The 14,705-nt window shown below is 46.5% G+C and overlaps 1 protein-coding gene across 1 annotated transcript in view; it reads left to right on the forward strand.

Moving 5' to 3' along the window:
• Positions 1-13,503: 13,503 nt before the first annotated feature.
• Positions 13,504-14,705, forward strand: part of PPP1R16B (protein phosphatase 1 regulatory subunit 16B) — a 45,322-nt gene continuing 44,120 nt past the window's right edge. Inside the window, exon 1 of the mRNA XM_013947097.2 lies at positions 13,504-13,771. Coding sequence (XP_013802551.1) covers positions 13,525-13,771 — 247 coding nt within the window. The 5' untranslated portion in view covers positions 13,504-13,524. The remainder of the gene's footprint in view (positions 13,772-14,705) is intronic.

Raw genomic sequence — 14,705 nt, forward strand, 5'->3', positions numbered from 1 at the left:
CATGATTCTTTGGGGGCTGACTCATGGTTTTTGGCCTGAATGAATCATAGCTCTTGAACTCCTTGCTAAATTCATTATGCAACAATTACAGGGCTGGAAATGCCACCCTAAATACACACAAACAAGCAAGCAGCAATTTCCCCCTCCTTTTCTCTCACCCTGTGTTGCCAAGAGACCTCCCATGTGAATTTGCTCATTAGCTCTTGTCTCCACTCTGTGGGGGGGGGGGGGGGGGGGTCTGCTAGGCACCCTACATCTTGACACTTTGCCCTTGAGCTGGAAGGGGCAGAAGTAACAGGTTCAGTATTTCTGGAAGAGAAGAGAGGGGACCAGCCTAGGAGGGAGGGTTGGAGATGCACAGCTTTGCTCTTCTGTGTCTGTTGCCTTAATTTGGTCCCATCTGCTATGTGTGATGTTATGGAATAGTCATGGCAGCCTCCAGTGACCTGTATGGGAAAACCCCAAGCATCAGGCATTGCTCTGTGGCGGCTCCACACAGCAATATTGGATGTTGGCAGTGTTACACAGGCACAAATTCTGCTTAGTTACTTGCTTAGCATGTCACAGGTCAAATACCTAGTAAAGGTGAAAGACCAAGGATGACCTAAGATAACACTTCACTAGCTGTGAAGTGTCTAGTAATATCCATCAGCATTTTCTGTGCTTCATGGTGCTAAGCTGAGATTTGGGGATTTGCATGGGGCTTGGTTTTTCATTACTGATGTCTTGGGTAAGAGTTCATGTTGTGTGTGAAATTAAGAGTGGCTTTGTACTGGACAGGCTTTGCGTGCTGGCTTGTTTAGCCCACCAAAGCTGCTGGTGAGAGCGGTACAGAAGGATCATCTCCACCGTCTGCCCAGTCAGATTTCTGGCTTTCAGCTGCCCCTGCTACCAGAATTTGACTTTCACTATCAAAGCACTGATTTTTCTGCCCTCCAAGTGAAACTGCTTCTTAGAGCAAAAGTATTCTGTTGAGGAGCTTACAGAATGGCAGGGTAGATACTTGTGCCCAGAAAGTCCTCCCAAAAGAGTCTCCCAATGCCCCTCGCCCTTAAGAACAACTGTTCCTCTCAGCTGGTGTTTGGGCCCTTAAATTTCAATACCTTTGGGAAGAGCCTCTTCCCTGGGCAAGTCTACCTCTTTGCACATCCTGGCATGGCTGCATGCAGAGAAGGCAGAGCACAAGGCTACATAAGCCTCATACTCATGGGTGGACTAGGAGAGAGACGTTGTCTCTCCTTGGCTGGTGGCAAGGAAGCCCTAGTATTTGTGATCATGGAAGTGGCAAAGGCAATGCAAGAACTAGAAAGAAAAGGAGGAAAAGCAGTATCAGCAATTCTAGTATTGTGTGGGTAATCAAGTTAAGATGAAGTATCCTAAACCATATTTTCAAACTAATAAATTGTAGATATTTGATGAAATTGAATATAAGGGCGACTATATTGTCAGACCAGTGAGTCAAACCAACATCCCATCTCTGAATGTGACCCAGAGTAGATGCAGAAAACACAGAAAGTAGGGCATGTATGGTGACGTATGGGTTGATAGCTGCGCCTAAAAATAAGGTACTTTAGAAACATAAAATCTGCCTTGCAAGCAAGGCAGTGACAGACTGTTCTGAGTGTTTGATTTAAGACTGAAACTGGTGATGTTTGCTGTAAAAGGCCATGTTTTGTTCAAGTCTGATGGTGTTCGTCGAAGACAAGTTACTCTGAAGCTGTGCTTGGACAGAGGTAGCAGATAGGCTGTGGTGGAACTGTTAGGTCAGTGGAGATGCTTTTTCTCAGCAAAGTCCAGCAGGCAGCTGCTGATCTGCACTTTGTCCTCTCAAAGTATTATGATTAAACTTTCTAGAACGTGCACTTGAGACCATTCCTGCAGGTTTCAAGGGAGGACAGTCCAGATCTTTTCCCAGCAGTAACAACGTGTAGGGATGCTGATCTTCGCTGCCACTGTTGCAAACAGCCTGGTGCTATGTGGCTCAAAGCCTCTTCCACTGGTTGCCTCTTGAAACCTTTGCCGTCCTCAGGAGCAGGAGTTCAGTCGAACCCACTGCAGCATGTTGTCAGCTCAGCCACGTCACTGCACTGACCCCGTGCCCAGACCCTCTAGTAACATATGATGCTGCTTGTCAGCGCACTGGAGGGAAGTCTGACCATCTGTGCTCTAGGTCTGTTACTGTCTGATCAGCATCCTCAGGATAAGAAGGGTCCCCTTCTTATCTGCTGGTGGCTGACCTTGACCTGGAAAAGGTAGGTGGACAAGCAGATGAATTTTTCAGAGCTTCTTTCTTCATCTCCTGAAGCTGGTTGGTAGAGGGGATGGTAGGGAATGGAGGGGCAGCATGTGAGTGGTTTCACACTGGAATGAATAAGTCATTGAAGAGTTCACCAGGACATAAGGGCAACTCCTTAGACAACAAATCTAGACGTTGAAGCCTGATGAAGCAAAACTCCCGGTACTGTAGCATGGATAATTCATTTTTCTCAAAGTCTCACCTCTTTAATCTCCCAGCAAAGCCTCAGGACACCCTGCTGACTGTCCTACCTCTGCACGTCAGTGGCAGGTGGATAAAACTGTTCTGAGCAGACATATGGGCTCTGTGACAAGTTCAGGTTGGTCAGTAGGCCCCTTTTCATGTTCTTTGTTTAAGAACTTTGAGGTTTATTGAAATGCTTATAGACATGTTCAGCAGTGTTTTTAAGCATTCAAGTTGAAGGCATTTCAGTAATTAAATACAATTGCTCTTTAAAAATAGTGAATCAGATGATTGGGTAGAGCAGCCTCTCTTAAATCTCCCACAGAATCAATATTCCTCCTGTCAGGGATGTAACAGACACTTCCAAATCGTTTCAGTCGTATCCAGGCCAACCACAGAAGTAACTAAAAGCTCCACATCACATTGACAGCACATCTTCTCACCAGTCGCTCTAACCCTCTCTTCTCGCGGCACGCTGATTGGCACGTATAACCGCTTGTGTATCTGGATGCTCAGAACCAAGAGGTGGTTCTGTCCCCTGGTGACACTGGTCTTGTTGCTTGGGGCAAAGTGCCTGGTGCTAATGGCCTCTGCGATGTTGGCTCCTGCTGTCTTGCCTCACCAAGGTGCCTCTTCTCCATGGACCTTTGTAGGTGGTAGTTGAATCATTTTGTGCCATGGTCTAACTTTGAAGCAGTTATTATCTCCTGGCATCAGTGCTGGTGTAGCAAACTCCAACGTGAACATGCGCTCCTGAAGGTGAGCCCAGAGGTGCTGCGCAGGGCGCCGGCGGGTTGATGCGTGCCTGTATCATCTCGCAGCGGGTGTGCAACGGGCACTGCCCCTTCCTCCACCTTAAGGTCTTTGTGGGGACTTTATTGGCTGCTGCCGTTGTGGCTGAAGTTGCCATCAAGTTGGAAGAACGATACCTTTGCCCTTAAAGGAGAAGAGCGAGGCAGGACTCCTTTCTGGTGGTGTAAGGAGCTGGGAAATCTTAAAAAAAAAAAAAGGGGAGCTTAGTTCCACTGTACTGTAATTCCCTGACGCAATGCTGGTAGCCCCAAGCATGTCTTGGAGCTGCATAACCCTATGGTGTTTGCATAGACATGTGGGGGCAAATGGGACCTCTGCTCTCAATTTAGTGCCACCTCTTTGCGACACAGATATTCCCCCCGGGAAAGCGATGTGCTCTAACACGTTCATGCCAATAGCTGGAAGCCTGCACAAACTCAGCCGCTGAAATTTCCCAGTGTTGGCATGGCTTGAGGTACCCTAGAAACTGTAAGTGGAAAAACCATTCACTTATCTGACTTGTTTCTGTGCCAGAGAAGGGCTGTTCCCAGTATTTTTTCCATGGACAAACTGTGTGCAAATGGCTTTAAACAATGGAAGGATTTCTGTCCGAAAGACTGGTGTGCAGACAAATGGGGTGTTAGCTTATATCTTAAGGGAAGGGTGTGGGCTTTTGCAATGCTGTTCTGAGATTCTGCTGGAAATTAGTTTTGTTTTTTTCATGTCTTATTTAAAGTCTGTTTTGGGGAAATTTGTTGTTGTTTTTCAAATTGCAGATCTCCAAATTTGTAGTTTAAGATGTCAGGAAGGGGGATCCAGGTTTGGAACATTGCATGCATCTGCCTGTTGGCAGTGCTGATTTAAAAAAAAACAAAAACAAACAACCCCCCCCCCCAAACCCCCCAAAACGGAAGCTTTAACCAGAAAGACAAATAAAAGGAGGTAATATTGCTGTCACAGATGGGGCGGGCTGCTTTCCCTGCAGGTGTCTGCATTGCAACCCGCAACCCGCACGCAGATATAATGCGCTGTGGAAAAATAGATGGAGAGCTGAATTGGAGACTTATGCCCTCAATTAATTTTTGTTCCACATAATCGGAGCTGCTACATGCTTTTCATTCAATATTTAACTGCCTGGCTCAGAAGATGGGCCCGCACATGAGCGGGTGGGGGGAAGTCAGATATTCAGTTCGTGTTTGCACAGAAATCCAGTTCTGATCTTTCCATTTTGCTTAAGGGCAGGGACCCTGCTGCTCGTCTGATGCTAGAGATAAATTTTGATAGCAGACACCTTTTCTTTGGGAGAGCAAAGGGGAGAAGGGAGTGGTATGTAATGAACCCTTGAAGGAATAAAATTTCCTTGTCTTCAGCATTGTCTTCTCTAGAGTCTCATAGTGCTGCCCTGAGCTCATGTGTTTAGGTGTCGTGGGTAAGTGCCTGTCACTGGGTACAGCCAGAGGGGTCAGAGGGGAGAATTTTGCTCATAGTTTGAAAGTGAAGTCCTAATATAAGAAAAAAAGGAAGCGGTGCAATTAGTGCATGGTCTCTGCAGTTCTACAGGCTGTTAAATAGGGTTTTCTCTTTTGCCTTGAAAGGGGATGCCTTGTTTTGGTGCATAGTTTAAAATCTAGCCCCAAACTTGGTTTCTGATTCGAATTTGATTCAGAATCACGATTAGGCTTTCAAGCTCGACATTTGTCAAAGTGTCCCTCTCCTTTCTCTGGATGGCAAGCTGGTGACCAAGAGCACGGCTCGTTTGCTTCGCACTGGTTGCTGACTTGAAAGCAAAAGACAAAATGAGATTGCATACCCCAAAAGCGAAAGGATACCGAGTGTCTGGCCCTGTGTTTTTGGAGGAGTGGTTCCTACAGCTGCCAACGCACTCGTTGAGGTGTACCTGGATACTGATTTGGAGCTAATCCTCGTATAAAATGTCATGGCTGAAACAGCCTACTCTGAATGTGGGAATGGATCTCAACTCTCTTTCCTTAGAAACCTGACTGTCTATATAAGATGCTAGTGAATAAAAATGAGCTGTTGCAGCTCACTGGAGAGGGGGAAACCTCCCCCCCCCTCCAACTTCTAATGAACATTAAAAATGTATACATAGAAGTCCTGAATTAAAAAAAAAAAAAAAGAAAAAAAAGAACTGTCCAGGCAAGGATAGTTTAATGTGGAAAAGTAGCAGCCTTGAGAGAGATATATTGAACACCGGCAAAAAAGAGCTTTCGTCCTACTGAGTTTCTAGATTGAGGTTTTCTAAAATGCCCCTTACTCCTGCTGCCTTGCAGTGGCACTTGGGCTTAAAGAGCAGCTTTGGAGGAGAACCGCATGGAGGGAGGCGAGTGTTGTGCGTTAAAAACGCTAGCATTTGACGGGAATTGGACTAGTTGTAATGCTCTGTCTTGCTCCTAATCGTGCACGCGAGCTACGCTGGGATGTGCATCCCGCTACAGCGCGAAGCCCTCCGTGAGCGCGGCGGTGGCTGCGTTCAGGACAGGCTGGACCCACGGGCGCAGCTCCGCAGCTCGTGCCAGGACCCTGCTTAATGGCCTGCATATATTTGCCTGGAAAGCGCCCCCAGATTTGTTTTGGTTGTCACCGAGGTGCCACTGGAAAGAGCAGTGTGTTTACAACTGCACTAGCGTGGGGGAGGACTGCTTGGCACGGAAAGCCTTTTCTAAAGAAGCAAAGAAAGTAAGCCCCGGTTGAAATATCGATGGGAAAAAGAATGTATATTGTGCTGTGTTAAGTGTTTACAGGAAATATATAGCGAAAATACTAAGGGGCTTTCTTCAAGCAGCTGCCAATATTGTTAAGAGTGAAACAGTTGGGAGGAGAAAAGAATGAGGCACTTAAAATTTTTGATGCTATTACCAGCATCAGCTCCAAAGAGATTTTTTTGACTTGCTGTTTTCAAATTTTTTTTTTTTCTTGCTTGTATTTCATTTCCACTGCTGGGAAAGAGCTCAGCAAACAGGGAGAGATTATCTGGAACTAGAGATAAAACGGCCAAACCAGAATGTTTTGGATCCTCTGGGGAAGAATTTAGCTTTACACTTTGAGGCTTCCATTAAGCTAGGGAAATGATTTGCACTGATGCACCTTCACCACCAAATTTACCTTTGCATCAAGCAGCAATGTAACTTCCTTTGTTGCAGGCTGGTAAAACAGTACCTTCGCTTTAAGAAGATAATTGGGGCACAGATTAAGTTACTTACTTTGCGTACAAGAAACCTATGGGAAAGCCAAGAATCTCTCCCGAAACTCCCAAGTTCTGATCAGATCTCTTACCCAGAAGACTTCTATACCCTCACTTGTTTGCAACAAGGCACAGTGTGTAGGAGTTGTGCTCCCTAAGGGGTCTTGGGTGATTTTTTTTTTTTTTTTTTTCTTTCCAAATAATGTGTCCTGGCATTTTCACCTTCATGAGGAACCTTTCTTTCAGTGGTGCTGAATAAGTGCTACCTAAAAGGCTGTAGAAGCCCTGCGTTAGGAAAGGAGCTGTTTGCTTCTAAAATGCCAGTTAAATTAAATCATGCAGCAACAATTTTCCTAATTTTCTTTCCTCAGTGTGGTTAACTGGGGATGCTCTGGGGCTTTGCAGCGTGGTGCAAGAAGAATTTGTTTCCAGAAGCAATAGCTGGAGCTGTCAGAGCGGCGCTGCGGGATGAGCAGGCGTTCACCACTATCTCATGCTGGCGCACAGGAGGGGAGGTAATCAGCCCGCGATGGTTGGTGTAGCTCTTGCAATGCCTTTGCTGCCTGAACTCAGGCAAGTGACCTTGTTCTGCTTCCATTTGCCTGTTTATGGATCCTCCTGACCCCCCAACAGGGGTTGGCTGTATTGTTATCTTGAAATACTGGCTAGGTGTTTGTTGAGCTGTTGTTTAATGTGCTGCCTTGAGCTGTATGCAAGATGTACCTGTCCCCAGATGCAGTTTTCTGACTGCAGCGTTGCTGTTGGCCCTGAAATCCCAGAGCAGAGAGTAGTTGGTGCCCAGCTACACTACAGTCATTGCACAGAGATCTGGGTAAGGGTGGTAGTACAACCCGTCCAGCCATGATATTAGAGAAATAAATTTCAGTTTCAATAAACCAAAGCAAACCCTTCATGGGTCTAGGAAACGCTGCATTTTGAAGTGCCTACCATTGCAGCCTTCCCCTCTGGGGAAGCTCTGGGTTCCTCTCCCCAGTCTGCAGTCCACTCTGCTGCATGGTCTTCGTTGGTAGCTGATCCTCTTTCTTTTGTCATTTGGAAGAGCTGATGGCTGGGTCCTCTGTTACAGGTGTGTAAGATTGCAACAGTTTAGGCTGTTAGGCGGTAAAACCTGACACACTGTCTGTGTTAAAGATGCTCTAATGAAACGCTTGTCCAAGAGGCAGGAGGCTAGGGAAGCAATGCGGTAATAAGGAAAGAAGTGCTGGCTCCAAGCTCTGGTCTTTCTAAAGAGACCTCTTGTCTTGATGCACCCTGCGCCGATAAGGAAACTCTTGCTTCAGAGCAGGGATTGCTGTTTACTGTTCCCATCATTAGGGCAGCAGAGACCTTTGATTTCCTATTTTCCTGAAGACATTGCAGACTGGTGCAGAGAACAGCCTGCTAGACCTTGGCAAGGCAGTGACTGTCTTGGCAAACCTGACAGCACTTACGTGCTCGGCAGTGACACGGTTTAGGGAATGACTGAGAGCTTGCTTCTCTGGGGAGAGCGTTAGGTGGCTTAGGATCTGCTGCTTGTCCTCTCCTTCACCTTGGTATGACATTGTACAACCTTTCATGTGCCAAACCTGGGCTGCGGGGAGGGCGGGAACGGACCATAGTTTGTGCCTAGTTACTGTAGTGGTGCCACCATGGTCCCTTCTCCCGCAGGCAGCCCTCTGCGAGTCCCCTGCCTGGTTCTCCCCCAGGGGTGATTTAACTTCTACATGTTTCTTTCTCTGCTGCTACTGCCTCTCCCTCAATCTGTCACCTCCCACTCTCGGTGGCTTTCTGGCACTACTCTTGGGCTGTCTCTGCATCGTGTTACTGCTGTTGCGCTGCCAATGAGCTCTTCCCCTTGTCGAGAAGTGAGCAATGAAAACTGTTCTGCTAGCTTGCTCCAGACCTTGGTGAGATACTGGCCAGTGGCCTAACCTTGATGCAGAATTGGATCTTTGGCCAGTTCATATCAATGACCAGTGAAGATCCTAAGGGTGAGGTCTGAAAGAAGAGCCTGTGTTTTCATTTTTGGAGGATCAGTTTGGCACAAGAGCTGTAATCAGCTAATCAACCAGCATTTTGTGGGGGTAGAAATAGCACAGAATGGCCTGGGCCCTGATACGAAGGAAAAGGGGTAAATCTGGAAATTCCTCACCTTGCCATGGTCTATGAATTGATGGTAATGAAATAAGTCTGGCAGCCACCTCCTCCGCCAGCTGCTTATGAGCTCAGGTCCCTGCTATAGGCTTTCTTGTTTGGTTTCTAAGTCCAGCTGAGAGAAGACTAACTTGGGGTAGGGAGCAGAGGGCTATTTCTGTCACTCTTTATACCAGTGACTTGACTTTATGCTGTAAATGCAGACATTTCACCTAATCAGCTGGGTCCGATCCTGCAAATATCTCTTCCCACAAGCAATGCAGTAAATGAGAATGATCTCCTTGAATTCAGAAGAGGCTACTCACATATGTAGGCATTCAGTTTTACCTTTGCTTGAAAGATGCACGTCTTGGAAGAATTCTTTAGTTGTCTTACAATTTCGTTTCAAGGTGTCCTGTTCAAGGGTTGCTCTGTCAGAGTTTTTGTTTATTTTTTTTAAGTGGAATAAAAAAATAAGTCAGTTGATGACACTTAAATGAAGGACTCTTGCAAGTGTGTCTGTTCTGCTTTGGTTTCGTGCTGTGCTTTAAGTAGTGCCTTGAGGAGGTGTGATGGAGGATTTGCGGGTCTTGGTTGTTGCTTCACTGCCTGACAGGGAGATGAGGAGGCTTTCCATCATCGCTTGGCAATGTGACTGTTATAATGGATCCAGCTCCATCCTCAGCAATGTTATAGCAAAGTGTCTGCAAGCTGAATGCCTTGTATGAAGGACTAGGGAGGCTCTGAGTGCTTGTTGGAACAGGAAAATGAATGCACTTGCTTTTCCTCTTTGAGGAGAGTAAGAACCAGCTTCTAAGTTGTGTAATGGGAAAAAGTGTTTGTTATGTGAGACCGAGGACTCTGCTAGTCCCTGGCACCAGCAGACAGAGCTGGTGGTATGGCGCATAGTTTAGTCAACTTGTTCCCTCCAGTGATTCAGTAAATTGTCACTTCACAGAATCAGGATCTCTTCTTGTAATGCAAGTGAGTAACCAGTGCCCCAAAATGGTCCTTTCCAACTTGGTGAGGCAAATCTTGTATTACGGTGTGGTAAAGTGTACAGGAAATGCAAACTTCTTTCTTTCCGTGATTGTGTTTGCCAATATTTGCATGCCCTTTATAGGGAGTGATCTTTGACACCGTTGGAGTGGACCGTCTTCTGCTGGAACACTGTGAAAATGGTGATCACGCGAGTGCAAAACAATAGTGAGCGTCTCTCCTTCCTTTTGGCCCCTGAAATAGAGCCATTATTGTCCCCGTTGTGTTTTCGTGCAGCTCACAGGATGTGCTCTGCACCTCTCAAAACAGAACTGCTGAGCTCATGGAAACTGAACTGAATCAAACATGAGGAACAGCACCTTTTTTTTTTTCTTTTCTTTAAATAAAACAGAAACCAAAATGCGATGCCTTGCAAACCACAGACACCCACACGGCCAACTTCTGTGTTGCTCTACAGGTAAACAAATGCTTGGGCCTGTAACTGTGCTATAATTAGGGTGACCAGTTTGCACAATGACAAGTTGATGTGCCATTTTTTGGTACAGTGAAGAAACTAGGTCATCTGAAAACAAACAGCTGGGGTGATGGAGCCAAAGTCTTCATGAGGCTCTGGGATCTGGGGAGTGTGCTAGGAGAGTTATACCCAAGTGAGGGAGAAGTTGACCTGTATCCTTCTGGGAGACCTCTCTGATCTTTTGGACCTTTGTTTATTGGTTGTTTTGCGGATACTCTGGTTCTCAGGTGGTCGAGAATGGCCTGATGTATCTGGGAGCAGAAGATGTCTGTGTTCATGGAGCTCCCCTCCTCCATTTCATTCCCCTCTGCAGGCCACTCATCTCTCCCTGACTTTGCTGCTGGAGAACAATGTCTCTCCCTGGCTTTGCTGCTGAAGAACAAGACGTATGCGGGAAGGATAAAACATGGACAAGCAGAGCGAATCACACTTCTTCCCCTTCCCTTGTGATTTATGGTGTCCCGCGTTGCTTTCCAAGGTGCAGGCCTAATTCCATGAAGAAAGCTTGTTGCTTTTCTTGGGTAAACAGGGAAGCACTGAACTAAGGTTTATTTGCTTTAGTAAGCATGCAGAATTTGGCCCTCGTTTCTACTTCAGGTGTATTTTGGAAAATATTTGTTCATCTTTCAGCAAACAATGGTAAAAGTGCCTGGAAAGGGAGCTGGGTGGGAGCGTTGTGCGTGGAATGCCGAGAGGCATTTCCTGCCCTTATCTCCAGCCATTTGAGGTATTGTAAATGGGGCTGCAGTGTGTGTTACTAGAACAAAGATCGCCAAAAAAGATACCTTCTAAAGAATGTTTGCAAGGGGCAGAACTCACATTGTACAGAGCAGAGTTCACTAGAGCTGGTAAGGAGTTTTCCAGCAAAAATGCCTGTGCTTGGAAAACGTGTCTGTATCAGAACAAAAGCTTTTTGGAAGAGGGCTGTATTTATGCAACTCCTATTGGCAGGGTTTCTCAGGTCCAAGATGAATTCTGGTTCATCAAAGATGGGAGGGGGTGACGGGCGGCTACCCAGGAGAGCTGTATAGGACTGTCTTTCATGCCATGGAGGAACCATAGCACACTAGTGTCTTATTTTTCCTGTTGCAGACTAAGATCTTGAATTGATATTTTCCATCTCAGGCAAGTATTTGAATTACTAGGCAGCTGGTGATTTTGGGGCAAGTCTTGTCTGTCTTATGAAAAACTTTGCAAGGATTTGGGTTTGTCCCTGTATGAAACTGAAATGTTTTGTTGGAAATCTTAAGTTCTCATGGGACAGAAGCAGTATTTTGTTGTTTTTTTTATTTTTTGTTCATGCCTATTCTGAAACTCTCTAAATAAGGTTTGCAGTTGCCACTAAAGCTGCCCTTGGCCTTCTGTTAACCCCTTTACTGAATAAAGCAACTGCATGCATTGCCTAGGACCTACCTGTGTGCTTTGGCTGAGTTGGTTTGTTTGTTTGCAGTTTTCAAACTAATTATCTTGCAGAGGAAACAGCATGTCTCGCTGTCAGTCTGCCAAGATATTTATAGGTAAGGTCAAAGCCCCATGGAAGGTCTGCAGCAATGCTGGAACAGAATGGATGTGTCAATCTTGCGAAACTCGCTGGGATGTGGTGGGCTCTGCTGCTTGCGTGGGTGCTTCCTCAGAAGCACCCACCCTGCTCACTGCTTTGCTTTCTGAAGAGGCTTTTTCTGGCTTGTCTAGGTGGGGTTAAGGGTTGGCATCTCTGACCAGATCTTTCACCCATCTCTAGCTACCTCTGTTTTTCTGCTATTTCTCTATAGACACTTTGCATCATTTCACTTACGAGATCGTTACTTTCTCTTTTGGGGTGGGAGAGTTGAGGAAGGAGTGACTTCAGTCATCTGCTTTAGCTATCACGCTGGGGTTTTTCAGGTGTCTGCAAATAGTTAAGCTCCCCATGGCTTCCTGTCCCCATCAACTTTATTATTTTTCAAACTGGCTGAACCATAAGAGCTCTCTTATTTTATGTGTTTATTTGTAACTTACCTTAATCTGATAGGCACAGTGACCTCGCCATTTGATGTGCTATACAGTGGTGTGTTTGGAACAGATTCATTCAATTTACTGGCAACATTGACATTATTTCAGATTCATCTCTTCTGTTGGTCTGTTCCCTAAATATGGAGGACTAAGTGGCTGTGTGCAAGTCTCCCAGTTGACTGTGGGTAGTGCTGTTCGATGGGCTTTAATGTGGCGGTCCCACCGGGAGTCCGGTCCAGTGATTTAGCTGTGCTCGTTGCTGCGCTGATGGAGTCCTTGCAGCGATGTGCAGCCAGACCAGAATGAGCTAATCTGTGGTGAAGAGAAAATCTGGGGGGAAAAAGAGAAATGAACACAAACCCCAATATCCTTAAGTAGCTGAGGCAGTTAAAGTGTTGTTGATGCCTCTGTAAGAGCCACATCCTATCACTCTGCCTCTGTGGCAAAAGCACTCGGCACGAGTTGTGGTAAGAAGGGGCTGATGCGCTAAGCAGCCAAGAGCAGACGATGCTCTCGTTAGGTAGAGCTCATCTGGGAAGCTTCGCCGGTGAGCAGTAACAACCCTGCGTGGGCCTCAGGCATGGGCCGGGTAACCTCACAGCCCTCCAGCTTATGATTTATTTAGCTGGGGCAGCCTTGCCTGGTGTCTATGGCGCTGGGCTGGTTCACTGCCTGTGGTTCATCTCCTGGCTCGGCCACTGCTGTGCCTCGTACCTTGATCTTCTCCTCTGCCCTGGGCTTTGCTGCTTGAACTGAAATGCTTCAGGGAGGGGACTCCCAGCGTACATCAGTGCGGTGCAGCTCTGGTTAGGTGTTGGGGACCCCTGTAAGAGGAGGGGGTGATAGTTACGCTGGAAGGGGCCAGCTGAAGGGAAGGATGTGTGTCTCAGTACATGAATCTCTCCTAAGTGGTCTGTGGAATGATCTCAGATACTACGTAGATCTCTATTTGATAGCTCACAAGGGCTTTCTCTGTCCATAAATGAGAGCTACCTTGAACTGTAGCTGTGAATAAACTGTGTGATAAAACTATGACTTAATCAAGAGGGTTTCACTTGAAGGAGTGGGTGTTTGGAACAGGTGAGAGGTGGAATTACAAAGGCCAGTGAGAAGAACAAAGCAATTAAAATGCAATCAAATGAGCCTTCTTTTGAGATGGTAGGTGTTGCCTGTTGAGTTTTCCAGTGGGCTGATCTTAGCTGCTCCTCTGCATGGGAGGATAAGACTTGGTCCCTCACACTTTGCTTCTCATTGCAGGGTTCCACCATATTCTCACCAGACGCTGCAATGGACCGTTCACAGCTCGGCCCCAAGATGCTGGTATAGCGCCAGGCAGCTGCAATCCAGAGGGCCTGCCATAGGGCATCATTTCTAGCTGGAGTGTCCTTCATCTCCCCTCTCTCAGCTGAAGAGATGGATGCCCACGTGGATCTCCTGACAGAGCTTCAGCTGCTGGATAAGGTGCCCACCTTGGAGAGGCTGCGGGCAGCCCAGAAACGGAGGGCTCAGCAGCTGAAGAAGTGGGCGCAGTATGAGAAAGAGATGCAGCACAAGAAGCGGAAGCATGAGAAGAAGAGAAGTGCTGTTAACAGAAAGAAAGTATCTTTTGAAGCCAGTGTTGCTCTGCTGGAGGCTTCTCTGAGGAATGACTTAGAGGAAGGTAGGGTACTTGTATCTGGCAGTTCCTTACTGTTTGGCTATTCATGAGGTCCGTGTAGCTGTTTGGTAGTGCAGAGGCATCTGTGCTGACAACCATACAGGCTGGACTAGCCATAACATGGTGTTGGTCTCTAAAGTGTTGCCATCTCCAACACAGCCATGGGGCTGGGGTGCTGAAAGCCCTCACACCAGCACTGTCTAGACTAACATCAAAAGTGGACACACAAATGGTGGGATAACAGGGCAGGAATTATGACCAAGGTCTGGGAAAGGAGAGACTTTTGTTCTCTCTTTCCTTTTCACGCTTCCCAATTACACAAGGTGTGAAACATTTCTTCCTCTTCTGGGTGTGCCTATTTTAATGGTATTCTAGAAGTCTGTCACAGGGATTTACATGTCAGGCTAAATTCTTGCAGTTTCCCTGCTTGGAGGATGGAGTTGGAGCTACTTGGATATATGAGTTTTTTTCCCATGGAAAATGCTGAAAATCATTGCTTCGCTTAATGCTTTCCATAGAAGAGAAAACCTCAGATTGTTCGGAAATTGGTTTAATTGCACCATTTCCAAGTGGATCAAAATGCTTTGCTTTTGCTTAGGAAACTGAAGGATAAAAAATGTCTAAAAGTCAATCCCCTTTAGTCTCAGCAAAATGCTGGGGAAAACCAACAGGCTCTGGGGAGCTGGGACTCAGATAATGACTTGGAAAGAGCCGAGTTGAGCTCTGGTGCCAGGGCTCCCAGCAGCACTTCTGGCAGGCCTGGAGGGCTTCTTGGCCCTGTGGAAAGGACCCTTGAAATCGGCCTTTGTTAGTCTTCCAAATGAGATAATTGGGGTTTTGTTCCTACAACAGCCACTGGAATTCTCCCTGTGATTTTTATGAATGAAGTACAGGAGGAACACCACAGTTGCAACATATTAACTTTTTTTTTTTTGTG

Source organism: Apteryx mantelli, chromosome 18 (genome assembly GCF_036417845.1).
Source record: "Apteryx mantelli isolate bAptMan1 chromosome 18, bAptMan1.hap1, whole genome shotgun sequence".
Classification (NCBI taxonomy): Eukaryota; Metazoa; Chordata; class Aves; order Apterygiformes; family Apterygidae; genus Apteryx; species Apteryx mantelli.